The 21,611-nt window shown below is 40.5% G+C and overlaps 1 protein-coding gene across 10 annotated transcripts in view; it reads left to right on the top strand.

Moving 5' to 3' along the window:
• SEC31A (SEC31 homolog A, COPII coat complex component) overlaps positions 1-21,072 on the top strand; it is a 211,049-nt gene extending 189,977 nt beyond the window's left edge. For all 10 annotated transcript variants that reach the window (XM_053703361.1, XM_053703367.1, XM_053703358.1 and 7 more), the window contains 2 exons: positions 18,192-18,263; positions 20,148-21,072. In XM_053703361.1, coding sequence (XP_053559336.1) covers positions 18,192-18,263; positions 20,148-20,327 — 252 coding nt within the window. In that variant the 3' untranslated portion in view covers positions 20,328-21,072. The remainder of the gene's footprint in view (positions 1-18,191; positions 18,264-20,147) is intronic.
• The last annotated feature ends 539 nt before the right edge of the window (positions 21,073-21,611 follow it).

Below are 21,611 nucleotides of genomic sequence, written 5' to 3'. Positions count from 1 at the left end.
ACCAAAAAGTTCCTTGATTCCTCAGACAAGGGTAACCTTTTTAGGATTCCAAATAGATTCAGTATCCATGACTTTGTCTCTAACAGAGAAAAGACGTCTGAAATTGATTTCAGCTTGTCGAAACCTTCAGTTTCAATCATTCCCTTCAGTAGCTATGTGCATGGAGGTTTTAGGTCTCATGACTGCAGCATCGGACGCGATCCCCTTTGGTCTTTTTCACTTGAGACCTCTTCAGCTTTGTATGCTGAGCCAATGGTGCAGTGATTATACAAAGATATCACAATTAATATCCTTAAATCCCAATATTCGACTATCTCTGACTTGGTGGTTAGATCACCATTGTTTAGAAGGGGCTTCTTTCTCCAACATAGGTGTGTCCGGTCCACGGCGTCATCCTTACTTGTGGGATATTCTCTTCCCCAACAGGAAATGGCAAAGAGCCCAGCAAAGCTGGTCACATGATCCCTCCTAGGCTCCGCCTACCCCAGTCATTCTCTTTGCCGTTGTACAGGCAACATCTCCACGGAGATGGCTTAGAGTTTTTTAGTGTTTAACTGTAGTTTTTATTATTCAATCAAGAGTTTGTTATTTTAAAATAGTGCTGGTATGTACTATTTACTCAAAAACAGAAAAGAGATGAAGATTTCTGTTTGTATGAGGAAAATGATTTTAGCAACCGTTACTAAAATCCATGGCTGTTCCACACAGGACTGTTGAGAGGAATTAACTTCAGTTGGGGGAACAGTGAGCAGTCTCTTGCTGCTTGAGGTATGACACATTCTAACAAGACGATGTAATGCTGGAAGCTGTCATTTTCCCTATGGGATCCGGTAAGCCATGTTTATTAAGATTGTAAATAAGGGCTTCACAAGGGCTTATTAAGACTGTAGACTTTTTCTGGGCTAAATCGATTCATTATTAACACATATTTAGCCTTGAGGAATCATTTAATCTGGGTATTTTGATAAGATTATATCGGCAGGCACTTTTTTAGACACCTTTCTCTTTAGGGGCTTTCCCAAATCATAGGCAGAGCCTCATTTTCGCGCCGGTGTTGCGCACTTGTTTTTGAGAGGCATGACATGCAGTCGCATGTGTGAGGAGCTCTGATACATAGAAAAGACTTTCTGAAGGCGTCATTTGGTATCGTATTCCCCTTTGGGCTTGGTTGGGTCTCAGCAAAGCAGATACCAGGGACTGTAAAGGGGTTAAAGTTAAAAACGGCTCCGGTTCCGTTATTTTAAGGGTTAAAGCTTCCAAATTTGGTGTGCAATACTTTTAAGGCTTTAAGACACTGTGGTGAAATTTTGGTGAATTTTGAACAATTCCTTCATATTTTTTCGCAATTGCAGTAATAAAGTGTGTTCAGTTTAAAATTTAAAGTGACAGTAACGGTTTTATTTTAAAACGTTTTTTGTACTTTGTTATCAAGTTTATGCCTGTTTAACATGTCTGCACTACCAGATAGACTGTGTTCTGAATGTGGGGAAGCCAGAGTTCCTTCTCATTTAAATAAATGTGATTTATGTGACAATGACAATGATGCCCAAGATGATTCCTCAAGTGAGGGGAGTAAGCATGGTACTGCATCATTCCCTCCTTCGTCTACACGAGTCTTGCCCACTCAGGAGGCCCCTAGTACATCTAGCGCGCCAATACTCCTTACTATGCAACAATTAACGGCTGTAATGGATAATTCTGTCAAAAACATTTTAGCCAAAATGCACACTTATCAGCGTAAGCGCGACTGCTCTGTTTTAGATACTGAAGAGCATGACGACGCTGATAATAATGGTTCTGAAGGGCCCCTAAACCAGTCTGATGGGGCCAGGGAGGTTTTGTCTGAGGGAGAAATTACTGATTCAGGGAACATTTCTCAACAAGCTGAACCTGATGTGATTACGTTTAAATTTAAGTTGGAACATCTCCGCATCCTGCTTAAGGAGGTATTATCCACTCTGGATGATTGTGACAAGTTGGTCATCCCAGAGAAACTATGTAAAATGGACAAGTTCCTAGAGGTCCCGGGGCTCCCAGAAGCTTTTCCTATACCCAAGCGGGTGGCGGACATTGTAAATAAAGAATGGGAAAGGCCCGGTATTCCTTTCGTCCCTCCCCCCATATTTAAAAAATTGTTTCCTATGGTCGACCCCAGAAAGGACTTATGGCAGACAGTCCCCAAGGTCGAGGGAGCGGTTTCCACTTTAAACAAACGCACCACTATACCCATAGAAGATAGTTGTGCTTTCAAAGATCCTATGGATAAAAAATTAGAAGGTTTACTTAAAAAGATGTTTGTTCAGCAGGGTTACCTTCTACAACCAATTTCATGCATTGTCCCTGTCGCTACAGCCGCGTGTTTCTGGTTTGATGAGCTGGTAAAGGCGGTCGATAGTGATTCTCCTCCTTATGAGGAGATTATGGACAGAATCAATGCTCTCAAATTGGCTAATTCTTTCACCCTAGACGCCACTTTGCAATTGGCTAGGTTAGCGGCTAAGAATTCTGGGTTTGCTATTGTGGCGCGCAGAGCGCTTTGGTTGAAATCTTGGTCAGCTGATGCGTCTTCCAAGAACAAGCTCCTTAAAATTCCTTTCAAGGGGAAAACGCTGTTTGGCCCTGACTTGAAAGAGATTATCTCTGATATCACTGGGGGTAAGGGCCACGCCCTTCCTCAGGATCGGCCTTTCAAGGCCAAAAATAAACCTAATTTTCGTCCCTTTCGTAGAAACGGACCAGCCCAAAGTGCTACGTCCTCTAAGCAAGAGGGTAATACTTCTCAAGCCAAGCCAGCTTGGAGACCAATGCAAGGCTGGAACAAGGGAAAGCAGGCCAAGAAACCTGCCACTGCTACCAAGACAGCATGAAATGTTGGCCCCCGATCCGGGACCGGATCTGGTGGGGGGCAGACTCTCTCTCTTCGCTCGGGCTTGGGCAAGAGATGTTCTGGATCCTTGGGCGCTAGAAATAGTCTCCCAAGGTTATCTTCTGGAATTCAAGGGGGAGGTTCCACAGGTCTCAGTTGTCTTCAGACCACATAAAAAGACAGGCATTCTTACGTTGTGTAGAAGACCTGTTAAAAATGGGAGTGATTCATCCTGTTCCATTAGGAGAACAAGGGATGGGGTTCTACTCCAATCTGTTCATAGTTCCCAAAAAAGAGGGAACGTTCAGACCAATCTTAAATCTCAAGATCTTAAGCAAGTTTCTCAAGGTTCCATCGTTCAAAATGGAAACCATTCGAACAATTCTTCCTTCCATCCAGGAAGGTCAATTCATGACCACGGTGGATTTAAAGGATGCGTATCTACATATTCCTATCCACAAGGAACATCATCGGTTCCTAAGGTTCGCATTCCTGGACAAGCATTACCAGTTCGTGGCGCTTCCTTTCGGATTAGCCACTGCTCCAAGGATTTTCACAAAGGTACTAGGGTCCCTTCTAGCTGTGCTAAGACCAAGGGGCATTGCTGTAGTACCTTACTTGGACGACATTCTGATTCAAGCGTCGTCCCTTCCTCAAGCAAAGGCTCACACGGACATCGTCCTGGCCTTTCTCAGATCTCACGGATGGAAAGTGAACGTGGAAAAGAGTTCTCTATCTCCGTCAACAAGGGTTCCCTTCTTGGGGACAATAATAGACTCCTTAGAAATGAGGATTTCTTTCATGTAATTAGCAAGAGTCCATGAGCTAGTGACGTATGAGATATACATTCCTACCAGGAGGGGCAAAGTTTCCCAAACCTCAAAATGCCTATAAATACACCCCTCACCACACCCACAATTCAGTTTTACAAACTTTGCCTCCTATGGAGGTGGTGAAGTAAGTTTGTGCTAGATTCTACGTTGATATGCGCTCCGCAGCAAGTTGGAGCCCGGTTTTCCTCTCAGCGTGCAGTGAATGTCAGAGGGATGTGAGGAGAGTATTGCCTATTTGAATGCAGTGATCTCCTTCTACGGGGTCTATTTCATAGGTTCCCTGTTATCGGTCGTAGAGATTCATCTCTTACCTCCCTTTTCAGATCGACGATATACTCTTATTTATATACCATTACCTCTGCTGATTTTCGTTTCAGTACTGGTTTGGCTTTCTACAAACATGTAGATGAGTGTCCTGGGGTAAGTAAATCTTATTTTCTGTGACACTCTAAGCTATGGTTGGGCACTTTATTTATAAAGTTCTAAATATATGTATTCAAACATTTATTTGCCTTGACTCAGAATGTTCAACATTCCTTATTTTCAGACAGTCAGTTTCATATTTGGGATAATGCATTTGAATCAATCATTTTTTCTTACCTTAAAAATTTGACTTTTTTTCCCTGTGGGCTGTTAGGCTCGCGGGGGCTGAAAATGCTTCATTTTATTGCGTCATTCTTGGCGCGGACTTTTTTGGCGCAAAAAATCTTTTCTGTTTCCGGCGTCATACGTGTCGCCGGAAGTTGCGTCATTTTTTGACGTCCTTTTGCACCAAAAATGTCGGCGCTCCGGATGTGGCGTCATTTTTGGCGCCAAAAAGCATTTAGGCGCCAAACAATGTGGGCGTATTATTTGGCGCCAAAAAATATGGGCGTCTCTTTTGTCTCCACATTATTTCAGTCTCATTTTTTCTTTGCTTCTGGTTACTAGAAGCTTGTTTATTGTTAATGTTTTCCCATTCCTGAAACTGTCATTTAAGGAATTTGATCAATTTTGCTTTATATGTTGTTTTTTCTCTTACATATTGCAAGATGTCTCACGTTGCATCTGAGTCAGAAGATACTTCAGGAAAATCGCTGTCTAGTGCTGGAACTACCAAAGCTAAGTGTATCTGCTGTAAACTTTTGGTAGCTATTCCTCCGGCTGTTGTTTGTATTAATTGTCATGACAAACTTGTTAAAGCAGATAATATTTCCTTTAGTAATGTACCATTGCCTGTTGCAGTTCCCTCAACATCTAAGGTGCAGAATGTTCCTGATAACATAAGAGATTTTGTTTCTGAATCCATCAAGAAGGCTATGTCTGTTATTTCTCCTTCTAGTAAACATAAAAAATCTTTTAAAACTTCTCTCTCTACAGATGAATTTTTAAATGAACATCATCATTCTGATTCTGATGACTCTTCTGGTTCAGAGGATTCTGTCTCAGAGATTGATGCTGATAAATCTTCATATTTATTTAAAATGGAATTTATTCGTTCTTTACTTAAAGAAGTACTAATTGCTTTAGAAATAGAGGATTCTGGTCCTCTTGATACTAATTCTAAACGTTTAGATAAGGTATTTAAATCTCCTGTGGTTATTCCAGAAGTTTTTCCTGTTCCTAATGCTATTTCTGAAGTAATTTCCAGAGAATGGGATAAATTGGGTAATTCATTTACTCCTTCTAAACGTTTTAAGCAATTATATCCTGTGCCGTCTGACAGATTAGAATTTTGGGACAAAATCCCTAAAGTCGATGGGGCTATTTCTACACTTGCTAAACGTACTACTATTCCTACGTCAGATGGTACTTCGTTTAAAGATCCTTTAGATAGGAAAATTGAATCCTTTCTAAGAAAAGCTTATCTGTGTTCAGGTAATCTTCTTAGACCTGCTATATCTTTGGCTGATGTTGCTGCAGCTTCAACTTTTTGGTTGGAGACTTTAGCACAACAAGTAACAGATCATGATTCTCATAATATTATTCTTCTTCTTCAGCATGCTAATAATTTTATCTGTGATGCCATTTTTTGATATTATCAGAGTTGATGTCAGGTTTATGTCTCTAGCTATTTTAGCTAGAAGAGCTTTATGGCTTAAAACTTGGAATGCTGATATGGCTTCTAAATCAACTCTACTTTCCATTTCTTTCCAGGGTAACAAATTATTTGGTTCTCAGTTGGATTCCATTATCTCAACTGTTACTGGTGGGAAAGGAACTTTTTTACCACAGGATAAAAAATCTAAGGGTAAAAACAGGGCTAATAATCGTTTTCGTTCCTTTTGTTTCAACAAAGAACAAAAGCCTGATCCTTCATCCTCAGGAGCAGTTTCAGTTTGGAAACCATCTCCAGTCTGAAATAAATCCAAGCCTTCTAGAAAGGCAAAGCCTGCTTCTAAGTCCACATGAAGGTGCGGCCCTCATTCCAGCTCAGCTGGTAGGGGGCAGGTTACGTTTTTTCAAAGAAATTTGGATCAATTCTGTTCACAATCTTTGGATTCAGAACATTGTTTCAGAAGGGTACAGAATTGGTTTCAAGATGAGACCTCCTGCAAAGAGATTTTTTCTTTCCCGTGTCCCAGTAAATCCAGTGAAAGCTCAAGCATTTCTGAATTGTGTTTCAGATCTAGAGTTGGCTGGAGTAATTATGCCAGTTCCAGTTCTGGAACAGGGGATGGGGTTTTATTCAAATCTCTTCATTGTACCAAAGAAGGAGAATTCCTTCAGACCAGTTCTGGATCTAAAAATATTGAATCGTTATGTAAGGATACCAACGTTCAAAATGGTAACTGTAAGGACTATCTTGCCTTTTGTTCAGCAAGGGCATTTTATGTCCACAATAGATTTACAGGATGCATATCTGCATATTCCGATTCATCCAGATCATTATCAGTTCCTGAGATTCTCTTTTCTGGACAAGCATTACCAGTTTGTGGTTCTGCCGTTTGGCCTAGCTACAGCTCCAAGAATTTTTACAAAGGTTCTCGGTGCCCTTCTGTCTGTAATCAGAGAACAGGGTATTGTGGTATTTCCTTATTTGGACGATATCTTGGTACTTGCTCAGTCTTTACATTTAGCAGAATCTCATACGAATCGACTTGTGTTGTTTCTTCAAGATCATGGTTGGAGGATCAATTCACCAAAAAGTTCACTGATTCCTCAGACAAGGGTAACCTTTCTGGGTTTCCAGATAGTTTCAGTGTCCATGACTCTGTCTTTAACAGACAAGAGACGTCTAAAATTGATTTCAGCTTGTTGAAACCTTCAGTCACAATCATTCCCTTCGGTAGCCTTATGCATGGAAATTCTAGGTCTTATGACTGCTGCATCGGACGCAATCCCCTTTGCTCGTTTTCACATGCGACCTCTTCAGCTCTGTATGCTGAATCAATGGTGCAAGGATTACACAAAGATATCTCAATTAATATCTTTAAAACCGATTGTACGACACTCTCTAACGTGGTGGACAGATCACCATCGTTTAATTCAGGGGGCTTCTTTTGTGCTTCCGACCTGGACTGTAATTTCAACAGATGCAAGTCTCACAGGTTGGGGAGCTGTGTGGGGATCTCTGACGGCACAAGGAGTTTGGGAATCTCAGGAGGTGAGATTACCGATCAATATTTTGGAACTCCGTGCAATTTTCAGAGCTCTTCAGTCTTGACCTCTTCTGAAGAGAGAATCGTTCATTTGTTTTCAGACAGACAATGTCACTACTGTGGCATATATCAATCATCAAGGAGGGACTCACAGTCCTCTGGCTATGAAAGAAGTATCTCGAATTCTGGTTTGGGCGGAATCCAGCTCCTGTCTAATCTCTGCGGTTCATATCCCAGGTATAGACAATTGGGAAGCGGATTATCTCAGTCGCCAAACGTTGCATCCGGGCGAATGGTCTCTTCACCCAGAGGTATTTCTTCAGATTGTTCAAATATGGGAGCTTCCAGAAATAAATCTGATGGCGTCTCATCTAAACAAGAAACTTCCCAGGTATCTGTCCAGATCCCGGGATCCTCAGGCGGAAGCAGTGGATGCATTATCACTTCCTTGGAAGTATCATCCTGCTTATATCTTTCCGCCTCTAGTTCTTCTTCCAAGAGTAATCTCCAAGATTCTGAAGGAATGCTCGTTTGTTCTGCTGGTAGCTCCGGCATGGCCTCACAGGTTTTGGTATGCGGATCTTGTCCGGATGGCCTCTTGCCATCCGTGGACTCTTCCGCTACGACCAGACCTTCTGTCGCAAGGTCCTTTTTTCCATCAGGATCTCAAATCCTTAAATTTAAAGGTATGGAGATTGAACGCTTGATTCTTGGTCAAAGAGGTTTCTCTGACTCTGTGATTAATACTATGTTACAGGCTCGTAAATCTGTATCCAGAGAGATATATTATAGAGTCTGGAAGACTTATATTTCTTGGTGTCTTTCTCATCATTTTTCTTGGCATTCTTTTAGAATTCCGAGAATTTTACAGTTTCTTCAGGATGGTTTAGATAAAGGTTTATCCGCAAGTTCTTTGAAAGGACAAATCTCTGCTCTTTCTGTTCTTTTTCACAGAAAGATTGCTAATCTTCCTGATATTCTTTGTTTTGTACAAGCTTTGGTTCGTATAAAACCTTTCATTAAGTCAATTTCTCCTCCTTGGAGTTTGAATTTGGTTCTGGGGACTCTTCAAGCTCCTCCGTTTGAACCTATGCATTCATTGGACATTAAATTACTTTCTTGGAAAGTTTTGTTCCTTTTGGCAATCTCTTCTGCCAGAAGAGTTTCTGAATTATCTGCTCTTTCTTGTGAGTCTCCTTTTCTGATTTTTCATCAGGATAAGGCAGTGTTGCGAACTTCTTTTGAATTTTTACCTAAAGTTGTGAATTCTAACAACATTAGTAGGGAAATTGTGGTTCCTTCATTATGTCCTAATCCTAAGAATTCTAAGGAGAAATCATTGCATTCTTTGGATGTTGTTAGAGCTTTGAAATATTATGTTGAAGCTACTAAGTCTTTCCGAAAGACTTCTAGTTTATTTGTTATCTTTTCTGGTTCTAGAAAAGGCCAGAAAGCTTCTGCCATTTCTTTGGCATCTTGGTTGAAATCTTTAATTCATCTTGCCTATGTTGAGTCGGGTAAATCTCCGCCTCAAAGGATTACAGCTCATTCTACTAGGTCAGTTTCTACTTCCTGGGCGTTTAGGAATGAAGCTTCGATTGATCAGATTTGCAAAGCAGCAACTTGGTCCTCTTTGCATACTTTTACTAAATTCTACCATTTTGATGTATTTTCTTCTTCTGAAGCAGTTTTTGGTAGAAAAGTACTTCAAGCAGCGGTTTCAGTTTGAATCTTCTGCTTATGTTTTTCATTAAACTTTATTTTGGATGTGGATTATTTTCAGCAGGAATTGGCTGTCTTTATTTTATCCCTCCCTCTCTAGTGACTCTTGCGTGGAAAGATCCACATCTTGGGTAATCATTATCCCATACGTCACTAGCTCATGGACTCTTGCTAATTACATGAAAGAAAACATAATTTATGTAAGAACTTACCTGATAAATTCATTTCTTTCATATTAGCAAGAGTCCATGAGGCCCGCCCTTTTTTTGGGGTGGTTATGATTTTTGTATAAAGCACAATTATTCCAATTCCTTATTTTATATGCTTTCGCACTTTTTTATCACCCCACTTCTTGGCTATTCGTTAAACTGAATTGTGGGTGTGGTGAGGGGTGTATTTATAGGCATTTTGAGGTTTGGGAAACTTTGCCCCTCCTGGTAGGAATGTATATCCCATACGTCACTAGCTCATGGACTCTTGCTAATATGAAAGAAATGAATTTATCAGGTAAGTTCTTACATAAATTATGTTTTTTCTGACAGAGGCCAGAAAAACAAAACTTCTAGACTCTTGTCGGATACTTCATTCCGTTCCTCTTCCTTCCATAGCGAAGTGCATGGAAGTGATAGGTTTGATGGTAGCGGCAATGGACATAGTTCCTTTTGCGCGCATTCATCTAAGACCATTACAACTGTGCATGCTCAGTCAGTGGAATGGGGACTATACAAACTTGTCTCCGAGGATACAAGTAAATCAGAGGACCAGAGACTCACTCCGTTGGTGGCTGTCCCTGGACAACCTGTCACAAGGGATGACCTTCCGCAGACCAGAGTGGGTCATTGTCACGACCGACGCCAGTCTGATGGGCTGGGGCGCGGTCTGGGGATCCCTGAAAGCTCAGGGTCTTTGGTCTCGGGAAGAATCTCTTCTACCGATAAATATTCTGGAACTGAGAGCGATATTCAATGCTCTCAAGGCTTGGCCTCAGCTAGCGAGGGCCAAGTTCATACGGTTTCAATCAGACAACATGACAACTGTTGCGTACATCAACCATCAGGGGGGAACAAGGAGTTCCCTGGCGATGGAAGAAGTGACCAAAATCATTCTATGGGCGGAGTCTCACTCCTGCCACCTGTCTGCTATCCACATCCCAGGAGTGGAAAATTGGGAAGCGGATTTTCTGAGTCGTCAGACATTGCATCCGGGGGAGTGGGAACTCCATCCGGAAATCTTTGCCCAAGTCACTCAACTGTGGGGCATTCCAGACATGGATCTGATGGCCTCTCGTCAGAACTTCAAAGTTCCTTGCTACGGGTCCAGATCCAGGGATCCCAAGGCGGCTCTAGTGGATGCACTAGTAGCACCTTGGACCTTCAAACTAGCTTATGTATTCCCGCCGTTTCCTCTCATCCCCAGGCTGGTAGCCAGGATCAATCAGGAAAGGGCGTCGGTGATCTTGATAGCTCCTGCGTGGCCACGCAGGACTTGGTATGCAGATCTGGTGAATATGTCATCGGCTCCACCATGGAAGCTACCTTTGAGACGAGACCTTCTTGTTCAAGGTCCGTTCGAACATCCGAATCTGGTCTCACTCCAGCTGACTGCTTGGAGATTGAACGCTTGATCTTATCGAAGCGAGGGTTCTCAGATTCTGTTATCGATACTCTTGTTCAGGCCAGAAAGCCTGTAACTAGAAAGATTTACCACAATATTTGGAAAAAATATATCTGTTGGTGTGAATCTAAAGGATTCCCTTGGGACAAGGTTAAGATTCCTAAGATTCTATCCTTCCTTCAAGAAGGATTGGAAAAAGGATTATCTGCAAGTTCCCTGAAGGGACAGATTTCTGCCTTGTCTGTGTTACTTCACAAAAAGCTGGCAGCTGTGCCAGATGTTCAAGCCTTTGTTCAGGCTCTGGTTAGAATCAAGCCTGTTTACAAACCTTTGACTCCTCCTTGGAGTCTCAACTTAGTTCTTTCAGTTCTTCAGGGGGTTCCGTTTGAACCCTTACATTCCGTTGATATTAAGTTATTATCTTGGAAAGTTTTGTTTTTGGTTGCAATTTCTTCTGCTAGAAGAGTTTCAGAATTATCTGCTCTGCAGTGTTCTCCTCCTTATCTGGTGTTCCATGCAGATAAGGTGGTTTTACGTACTAAACCTGGTTTTCTTCCAAAAGTTGTTTCTAACAAAAACATTAACCAGGAGATTATCGTACCTTCTCTGTGTCCGAAACCAGTTTCGAAGAAGGAACGTTTGTTGCACAATTTGGATGTTGTTCGCGCTCTAAAATTCTATTTAGATGCTACAAAGGATTTTAGACAAACATCTTCCTTGTTTGTTGTTTATTGCGGTAAAAGGAGAGGTCAAAAAGCAACTTCTACCTCTCTCTCTTTTTGGATTAAAAGCATCATCAGATTGGCTTACGAGACTGCCGGACGGCAGCCTCCCGAAAGAATCACAGCTCATTCCACTAGGGCTGTGGCTTCCACATGGGCCTTCAAGAACGAGGCTTCTGTTGATCAGATATGTAGGGCAGCGACTTGGTCTTCACTGCACACTTTTACCAAATTTTACAAGTTTGATACTTTTGCTTCTTCTGAGGCTATTTTTGGGAGAATAGTTTTGCAAGCCGTGGTGCCTTCCATCTAGGTGACCTGATTTGCTCCCTCCCGTCATCCGTGTCCTAAAGCTTTGGTATTGGTTCCCACAAGTAAGGATGACGCCGTGGACCGGACACACCTATGTTGGAGAAAACAGAATTTATGTTTACCTGATAAATTACTTTCTCCAACGGTGTGTCCGGTCCACGGCCCGCCCTGGTTTTTTAATCAGGTCTGATAATTTATTTTCTTTAACTACAGTCACCACGGTATCATATGGTTTCTCCTATGCAAATATTCCTCCTTAACGTCGGTCGAATGACTGGGGTAGGCGGAGCCTAGGAGGGATCATGTGACCAGCTTTGCTGGGCTCTTTGCCATTTCCTGTTGGGGAAGAGAATATCCCACAAGTAAGGATGACGCCGTGGACCGGACACACCGTTGGAGAAAGTAATTTATCAGGTAAACATAAATTCTGTTTTTGTTCGTCCAGCTTGGACTGTGATCACAACAGATGCGAGTCTTTCAGGTTGGGGAGCTGTTTGGGGATCTCTGACAGCGCAGGGGGTTTGGAAGTCTCAAGAGGCGAGATTACCAATCAATATTTTGGAACTCCGTGCGATTCTCAGAGCTCTTCAGTTTTGGCCTCTTCTGAAGAAAGAACCGTTTATTTATTTCAAACAGACAATATCACAACCGTGGCATATGTCAGTCATCAAGGTGGGACTCGCACTCTTCAAGCTATGAAAGAAGTATCTCGGATCTTGCATGGACGGAATCCAGCTCCTGTCTAATTTCTGTGGTTCATATCCCAGGTATAGACAATTGGGAAGCGGATTATCTCAGTCGCCAGACTTTACATCCGGGAGAGTGGTCTCTTCACCCAGATGTGTTTTTTCAGATTGTTCAGATGTGGGAGCTTCCAGAAATAAATCTGATGGCTTCTCATCTAAATAGGAAACTTCCCAGGTATCTGTCCAGGTCCAGGGATCCTCAGGCGGAAGCAGTGTATGCGTTGACACTTCCTTGGGGTTTTCAACCTGCTTATATCTTTCTGCCTCTAGTTCTTCTTCCAAGAGTGATTTCCAAAATCATAATGGAGCATTCATTTGTACTGCTGGTGGCTCCAGCATGGCCTCACAGGTTTTGGTATGCGGATCTTGTTCGGATGTCCAGTTGCCAACCTTGGCCACTTCCGTTAAGGCCAGACCTTCTATGTCAAGGCCCATTTTTCCATCAGGATCTCAAATCATTAAATTTGAAGGTATGGAGATTGAACGCTTAGTGCTTAGTCATAGAGGTTTCTCTGACTCAGTGATTAATACTATGTTGCAGGCTCGTAAATCTGTATCTAGAAAGATTTATTACAGAGTTTGGAAGACTTACATTTCATGGTGTTCTTCTCATAAATTCTCTTGGCATTCTTTTAGAATTCCTAGAATTTTACAGTTTCTTCAGGATGGTTTAGATAAGGGTTTGTCTGCAAGTTCCTTGAAAGGACAAATCTCTGCTCTTTCTGTTCTGTTCCACAGAAAAATTGCTAATCTTCCTGATATTCATTGTTTTGTACAGGCTTTGGTTTGTATCAAGCCTGTCATTAAGTCAATCTCTCCTCCTTGGAGTCTCAATTTGATTTTGAGGGCTTTACAGGCTCCTCCGTTTGAGCCTATGCATTCTCTGGACATTAAATTACTTTCTTGGAAAGTATTGTTCATTTTGGCCATTTCTTCTGCTAGAAGAGTTTCTGAATTATCTGCTTTCTTGTGAGTCTCCTTTTCTGATTTTTCATCAGGATAAGGCAGTTTTGCGGACTTCATTTAAATATTTACCTAAAGTTGTGAATTCCAACAACATTAGTAGAGAAATTGTTGTCCCTTCATTGTGTCCTAATCCAAAGAATTCTCTGGAGAGATCTTTACATTCTTTGGATGTGGTTAGAGCTTTGAAATATTATGTAGAAGCTACTAAAGATTTCAGAAAGACTTCTAGTCTATTTGTTATCTTTTCTGGTTCTAGGAAAGGTCAGAAGGCTTCTGCCATTTCTTTGGCATCTTGGTTAAAGCTTTTAATTCATCATGCTTATTTGGAGTCGGGTAAATCCCTGCCTCAGAGGATTACGGCTCATTCTACTAGGTCAGTTTCTACTTCCTGGGCTTTTAAGAATGAAGCTTCTGTTGATCAAATTTGCAAAGCAGCAACTTGGTCTTCTTTGCATACTTTTACTAAATTCTACTATTTTGATGTTTTCTCAGTTTTTGGTAGAAAAGTACTTCAGGCAGCTGTTTCAGTTTGATTCTTCTGCTTATAATTTCAGTTTTTTTCATTATAAAGATTAAAACTTTTGATTTGGGTTGTGGATTTATTTTTCAGCGGAATTGGCTGTCTTTATTTTTATCCCTCCCTCTTTAGTGACTCTTGGGTGGAGTTCCACATCTTGGGTATTTGCTATCCCATACGTCACTAGCTCATGGACTCTTGCCAATTACATGAAAGAAAACATAATTTATGTAAGAATTTACCTGATAAATTAATTTCTTTCATATTGGCAAGAGTCCATGAGGCCCACCCTTTTTGTGGTGGTTATGATTTTTTTTTGTATAAAGCACAGTTATTCCAATTCCTTGTTGCTGCTTTCGCTCCTTTCTTATCACCCCACTTCTTGGCTATTTGTTAAACTGAATTGTGGGTGTGGTGGGGGTGTATTTATAGGCATTTTGAGGTTTGGGAAACTTTGCCCCTCCTGGTAGGAATGTATATCCCATACGTCACTAGCTCATGGACTCTTGCCAATATATAAGAAATGAATTTATCAGGTAAATTCTTACATAAATTATGTTTTTTCTCATAGCAGGGACGGTCCTGCATTGTGCACCATGTGATTCTTTCCCTCTTTCCTGACCAGGTGTCTATCAGAGAAGAGCCCTAAATCTCTGAACTGTCTGGGTCATGAGAGGTGGCGAGTGCCCCAGCCATTGGGATATAAAGGTTTAGTTTTTTTTTAAAAATAAAATAAAATGTTTTATTTCTATAGTTCTCCGGTTATTGCACTAGGGATGTGGGATTCTGTTACTTAGAGGGCATTCTTAGAGAGCACTCCCTCTATTCCTAAAGAGTAATTCCTGTTTATATTGTGAGGAGGCCTTAGTTCCACCCTCTCAATTATATTCCATATGCCTTGATAATGTGATAAGATAAAACATGTTTGATACCACTGAGCCGTCTACCTCTGAAGAGTTGTCGTCCAGTGATGTGAGTACCCTACATTCTTATCTCTCTACACATGCACTTTCCCGTAGCATTGCTGATCCTCCATCTGGAGGGGGCCATTTTTTCCTGATCATATTTTGGATCTGCGGGCAATATACAATGCTCTGAAGGCTTGGCCTCTGCTGGGTTGCCCAGTTTATCAGATCCAATCAGACAATATATCCTTGGTGGCTTACATCAACCATCAGGGGGGGAACGAGAAGCTCCCTAGCTATGAGTTAAGTATCTTGGATTCTGGAGTTGACGGAGACCCACTTTAGTTCGCTGTCAGCGATCCACATTCAGGGTGTGGACAACTGGGAAGCTGATTTCCTCAGCAGACGATCCTCTCATCCGGGCAATGGTCTTTCCATCCCGAGTGTTTGCGGAGATTTGCAAGAGGTGGATCTTATGACGTCTAAATACCAAGCTACCCAGATATGGGTCGAAGTACAGGGATCCTCAGGCGTAGCTAACAGATGTATTAGCGGTGCCTTGGAGGTTCAATCTAATTTATCTTTTGCGGCCGTTACCACTACTTCCTAGTGTAGTGGCTCGAATCAAGCAGGCGTCAGTGATACTGATTGCTCCGTCTTGGCCGCAAAGAATATGGTTCGCGGACTAGTGGGGTTGGCATTATCTCCTCCGTGGAAGTTACCTTGTAGCAGGGATCTGCTGACCAAGGTCTCTTTGTTCATCGATGTCTAGATTCTCTGAGGCTGACTGCGTGGAGATTGAATGCTTAGTCCTAGCCAAGAGATGTTTTTCTGGGAGTGTTATTTTTGCTCTCAGCAAGCTCATCGCATCTATCATAGGGTGTGGAGGACCTACTTTTTCTGTTCTCCAGGATGAACTGGAGAAGGGCTTTCCTGCAGGTCCCCTAAGGGGACAGGTTTAGGCCCTGTCTGTGTTACTGCACAAGAGGTTTCTTGACTTCCTGATGTGCAGTCTTTTGTTAAGGCTCAGGCCTGTGTTTAGATCTATTGTTCCTCCCTCTGAGTTTAAACCTTGTTCTTTAAGTTTTGCACTGGCTCCGTTGGAGCCTATGCATGAAGTAGACATTAAATTATTGTCTTGGAAGGTTCCTTTTCTACAGGCTATTGCTTCTGCGCACAGAGTATCTGTGATTGCATCCTTGCATTTCATCCCTCCTTATCTGGCTTTCCATGCTGATAAGGCTGTTTTGTGAACCAAGTTAGGTTTTCTTTCTACAGTTGTGTTAATTCGCAACATCAATCAAGAGATTGTGGTTCCTTTCATATGTCCTACTCCTTCTTCGTCGAAGGGACGTTTTCAACGTAATTCTGGATGTGGTTTGTGCCTTGGAGTCCTATCTTCAGGCCACAAACCTCTTTCTCTGTTTTTTTTTTCCGGGAAGCGTGGGGGGTCAGAGGGCCTCTTCGACTTATCTTTTTGGCTGAGGAGTGTCCTCCGTTTAGCATTGAGACAGCGGGACATAAGCCTCCTCTGAGGATTATGGCTCATTCTACGGGAGCAGTGGTTTCCTCTTGGGCCTTCAAGATTGAGGCCTCTATGGATCAGATTTGTAAGGCGACTACCTGGTCCTCCTTACGTACTTTTTCCAGACTTTACAAGTTTGATGTTTTTTGCTTCTGCTGAAGCAGCCTTCGGGGGAGAGGTTTTGCAGGCTGTGGTGCCCTCAAATTAGGATCCGCCTCTCTCTTTTCCCCCTCCCGTTTTGCATTCAGTGTCCTCTATAGCTTGGGTATTGTTTCCCAAAATTAATGAATTCAGCTGTGGCCTGTCCCCGTTTAAGAAGAAAAACTTAAATTATGCTTACCAGATAATTTTCTTCTGATGGGGAGAGGCCACAGCTCCCTGCCCGTTTTTATTTTATGGGGCGGCCTTATATTTTATTTGTCCTTCTGGCACCTTTTTCACCCTATTTCTCCTATTGTTCCTTGTTCCTCGGCAGAATGACTCGGGGATGAGGGAAGTGGGGGGAGGTATAAAAGACTTTGGCTGGGGTGTCTTTGCCTCCTCCTGGTGGCCAGGTTCTGAATTCCCAAAAGTTATGAATGCAGCTGGCCCCTCTCCCCATCAGAAGAAAAGAAAATTATCTGGTAAGCATAATTTAAAGGGACATTATACACTCATTTTTTCTTTGCATAAATGTTTTGTAGATAATCTATTTATATAGCCCATAAAGTTTTTTTTTTTTAATTAATGTATAGTTTTGCTTATTTTTAAATAACATTGCTCCGATTTTCAGACTACTAACCAAGCCCCAAAGTTTTATGTGAATATGCTCGACTACCTACTCCAGCTTGCTCCTGTTTGTGTAAAGGGTCTTTTCATATGCAAAAGAAGGGGGAGGGGGGGGGGGAGTGTCTTATTTGCCACTTGCAGTGGGCTTTCCAGCTACCTTTTCAACAGAGCCAAAGTGACAGCTTCTAAGTAAGTTTTTAAACTGTTTTATACTGGATTTTTATATCAGTATCTGTGCATATTATTCTTTATAGTAGTGTCTATTACATGCAGTTATATGAAAATGAGTGTATACTGTCCCTTTAAGTTATTTCAAAAACCACACACAAATCTCCTTTAAATGGGTGCTGCACTTCATATTTTACCTTTTTATATTTTATTTGATTTTGTGTTTGGAAAAGTTTTAAAACATCTTGACTACCATTTTGATTAATGTATGTGGAAATTACTAAATGTCATTGATTTAATAAAAAAGCACTAAATAGTGGCTTATACTTAATAGAAATGTACATTTTATTTCTTATTTTAAACTTAATTTGTGCATTGTCCTTTCTTCACAGCCCTACATCTAGGCTGAGGTCTCTACATGAAGGCTTATCTAGCTTGATGTCATAAAACTTTAAAGAATATGAGCTGGTTTGCTATTAAGTAAATACTAGAAATATAGGGAGTCCTATGCATTCTGCTGCTTCTTCTGAGCATGGGCAAATCTGACTCCCTGTTTATCTGACATGTTGGCAATTTAGGTTGCATTCTGCTTCTTCTGAGCATGGCCAAATTTAAGTTGCCAACATGTCAACTCTTATTTATCCAAGGGCAGTGGCTACACAGAGTTTAAGTAGTTTGCTGTTTTTTTTACTCAATCTGCTTCTTTTTATGTTTGCTTTGGTTATTTTTTGCTAAAGGAGCACTGTTTAATATCCATTTTAAAGCTTTCTGTAGCTTTAGCCTTTCACTATCTTGCATCAGATAAAATTAACCTTAGAGGTATGATTTGTTTTAAAGCATTGTTCAACTTTATCTAGTTAATTGCAAATCCTATTTGCATTTTAAGTGGTACAGGAAGTGAATATATTTCACAAGGATGCTCTAATCAATGCCCTTTCTCTTTTAGCAAACAAAGAGGAAACTTGATGATGCAAATAAACGTCTAGAATCACTGTATGACAAGCTTAGAGAGCAAACTGTAAGTCTTTTGAATTTAATATATTTCTGTTCCTTATACCAATACAATAAGCTCAATTAAATGTCAGTTATTTGCAGCTTTTGTATTTTTTTTTTTTTTTTTTAATGATTTTCCGTTATGTTATGCTGCATAAAAATCCCTGGAAAGCTTTATTCTCTTATTTCAAAGTATAGGCTATTGTCAGTACTGTTGTATGGTTGATATCAGATATACAAGCACAAAATAATTTACTTTTTTTCCCTCTAAGCTTAATATCGTTAACAAATGTATTGCAGTGCTATGTTAGAAAATCATGTTTTATTGGCTTAAACCTATTTGTGTAAGTGAGGCTGAGATATTGCTCTGGATAATGATTAATGTATATTACCATGTCCAATTTTAAACCTTTATTCATTTTTTTTTTTTTTTATGAAGGCATTACATTTGTTTGATGCTTTACACATGGATTATTAGGGATTGGGATTGCTCTCTCTGTCACAGCCCAGCCAAAAGAGGAAATGAAAGGGGGGGAGCAGAAGATACCCAGTAGGATTATAAATCTTGTATTATATAATATATATTTACTTTTAAATATTATGCCATTTTGCTTGTACACTAATATGTCTTTTCTTAAAACACGATGAGTCCACAGACTGTTGGGATTATCACTCCTGGCCAGCAGGAGGAGGCAAAGAGCACCACAGCAAAGCTGTTAAGTATCACTTCCCTTCCCACAACCCCCAGTCATTCTCTTTGCCTTAAGTGCAAGGAGGAGGTGAAGTTTAGGTGTCCAGTAAGAATTAAGTTTTACAACAGGCTCCGTTTGAGCCTATGCATTATCTTGGAAGGTTTTGTTTCTTATATTTCTTCTGCTCAGAGAGTTTCTAAAGTCTCAGCTTTGCAGTGTTACTCTCCTTATCTCATATTTCATGCAGACAAGGCAGTTATTCGTACCAAGTTTGGTTTTCTTCCTAAGGTTGTTTCGGACAGAAATATTAATCAGGAAATTGTTGTTCCTTCTCTTTGTTCTAATCCTTCTCACAAGGAAAGGTTGTTGCACAACTTAGATGTTGTGCAGGCTCTTAAATTCTTTTTGCAGGCAACTTTCCATCGGTCTTCTGCATTGTTTGCTTGCTTTTCTGGGAAACGTAAAGGACAGAAAGCTACTGCCTCTTCTCTTTCTCTGGTTGAGAAGTATTATTCGTTTTGCATATGAGACTGCTGGACAGCAGCCTCCTGAGAGAATTACAGCTCATTCCACTAGGGCTGTTTCTTCTTCTTGGGCCTTCAAGAATGAGGCCTCTGTGGAACAGATTTGCAAGGCTGCAACTTGGTCTTCTTTGCATACTTTTTTAAAATTCTATAAATTTGATACTTTTGCCTCGGCTGAGGATTCTTTTGGGCGAAAGGTTCTTCAAGCAGTGGTGCCTTCTGTTTAGGTTACCTGTCTTGTCCCTCCCTAATCATCTGTGTCCTCTAGCTTGGGTATTGATTCCCAACAGTAATTGCTGATTTTGTGGACTCACTGTGTCTTAAGAAAGGAAAACAAAATTTATGCTTGCCTGATAAATGTATTTCTTGACACTGCGAGTCCACGGCTCGCCCTTATTTTCAGACAGTTTTTTTTATATATACCTCAGGCACCTCTACACCTTGTGTTATTTCCTTTCTCTCCTTTTTCTTCGGTCGAATGACTGGGGGTTGTGGGAAGGGAAGTGATACTTAACCGCTTTGCTGTGGTGCTCTTTGCCTCCTCCTGCTTGCCAGGAGTTATATTCCCAACAGTAATTGCTGATTCCGTGGACTCACCTTGTCAAGAAATAAATTTATCAGGTAAGCATAAATTTAGTTTTTTCATTGCAACATTCTTAAAGTCTGAAATTTACCATCACTTCTCTTTTTCAGCTATCCCCTGCAATTATCACTGGTTTACACAATATTGCCAGAAGTATTGAACTACGAAACTACATGGAAGGTTTGAATATCCATACTCACATTGTGAGCACCAGCAATTTCAGCGAGACTTCTGCTTTTATGCCAGTACTCAAAGTAGTCCTTACCCAGGCAAACAAGCTTGGAGTGTGAAAGTTCCATTCATAGACTATTTTTTTTTTTTCACAGCGAGGAATTGCGTACCCCTGCACCTTGTTAAAGACTAAGGACCAAGAACAAGCATGTTTTTAATTTTCTAGGATTTAAAAATCAGTGACTTTAATTCATACTGAAAAAACTATGAATATCTCTTATTTTATTTAAGAAATCACTATGTTTTATCCTTGCATCAATATGTCTCCAAATATCATTTTTGGATTATTTGCAGCATGCCAATATTCCAGGGGCCCATATCTTGCTATTCTTACACGATACATATATATATAAATATATTTTAATTTAGGGCTCACATTTTAGTAAACTATAATGTAGTGGGCAAAGTCAATCTTTGTTGCCAAATTGTCATCTAAAATAAAGTATGTGATCCTATATCAGAGTAGTTAACAATTTCCTTGGTTTTAGTTTGGTATTTGTTATCCAACCAAGAGTTTCACATTCTATTGCAGATTTCACAGGTGAGATATCTTTTTAAACTTCCAAATTCAAAACCTCAGATGTAGGAAGGTGCAATATTCATTAATATAGAGAGGTTGAAGGCTTTCTAATAAAATGTGTAAATCTTTTGTAAACCATATCAGCCTCTCTTACCAACTACAATACAGTTAAAGTATAAAGTTTAATGCTAATCTGTGACATTTTATGAAATATAGGTTAAAAATGAAATATAAGATCTTGTGGTTTAATCATTTTCAAATAAACATCAGTAAAAATGTGTAAAGTTTTAAAATTAAACAAAAGAAACCCACACATTAAGTTATACCCCCAGTAAATATATTTCCCAGAACTTGGATGTCATTAGTTAAACTGGGAATATATTTTCATGTCACTTTATTGGTTTCGTTTGTTTATTTTTAGAAATATTTCAACAAAACTGGTACATCACAAAAAAGGTACACGTACTACTTGTATGCATTTGAATTATGACCTTGTCTCCCTAAGGGTTATGGCGTAAACTAGAGATGGACTTCTTGCCCAGTGTGCTTAGAGGATATGGCTGTACCTCACTGATGAGGCCCATAGGATGCCGAAACGATCATCTGGGGTTGTCCTGTTCGTTCAAAGGAGATTTGCCTTTGCCATGAGGACAAAGTAAACTGGAACCTTTTTTTTTGTTTAAAGAATAGTATGCTGATCCATGGATAAAAAAAAAATGATTTTCATCTCTATTTAAGGTCTGTACTAGGCATAGGCAGAATATCGGGATTTGGCATTCATTTGCAAAACGAATGCCAAATATGGCTGCAGGCATCAACATTC

The sequence above is a fragment of the Bombina bombina genome, chromosome 2 (assembly GCF_027579735.1).
Source record: "Bombina bombina isolate aBomBom1 chromosome 2, aBomBom1.pri, whole genome shotgun sequence".
In the NCBI taxonomy this organism is placed as follows: Eukaryota; Metazoa; Chordata; class Amphibia; order Anura; family Bombinatoridae; genus Bombina; species Bombina bombina.
Note: the sequence above shows the minus strand (reverse complement) of the source record. Positions and strands in the feature narration are given on the sequence as shown.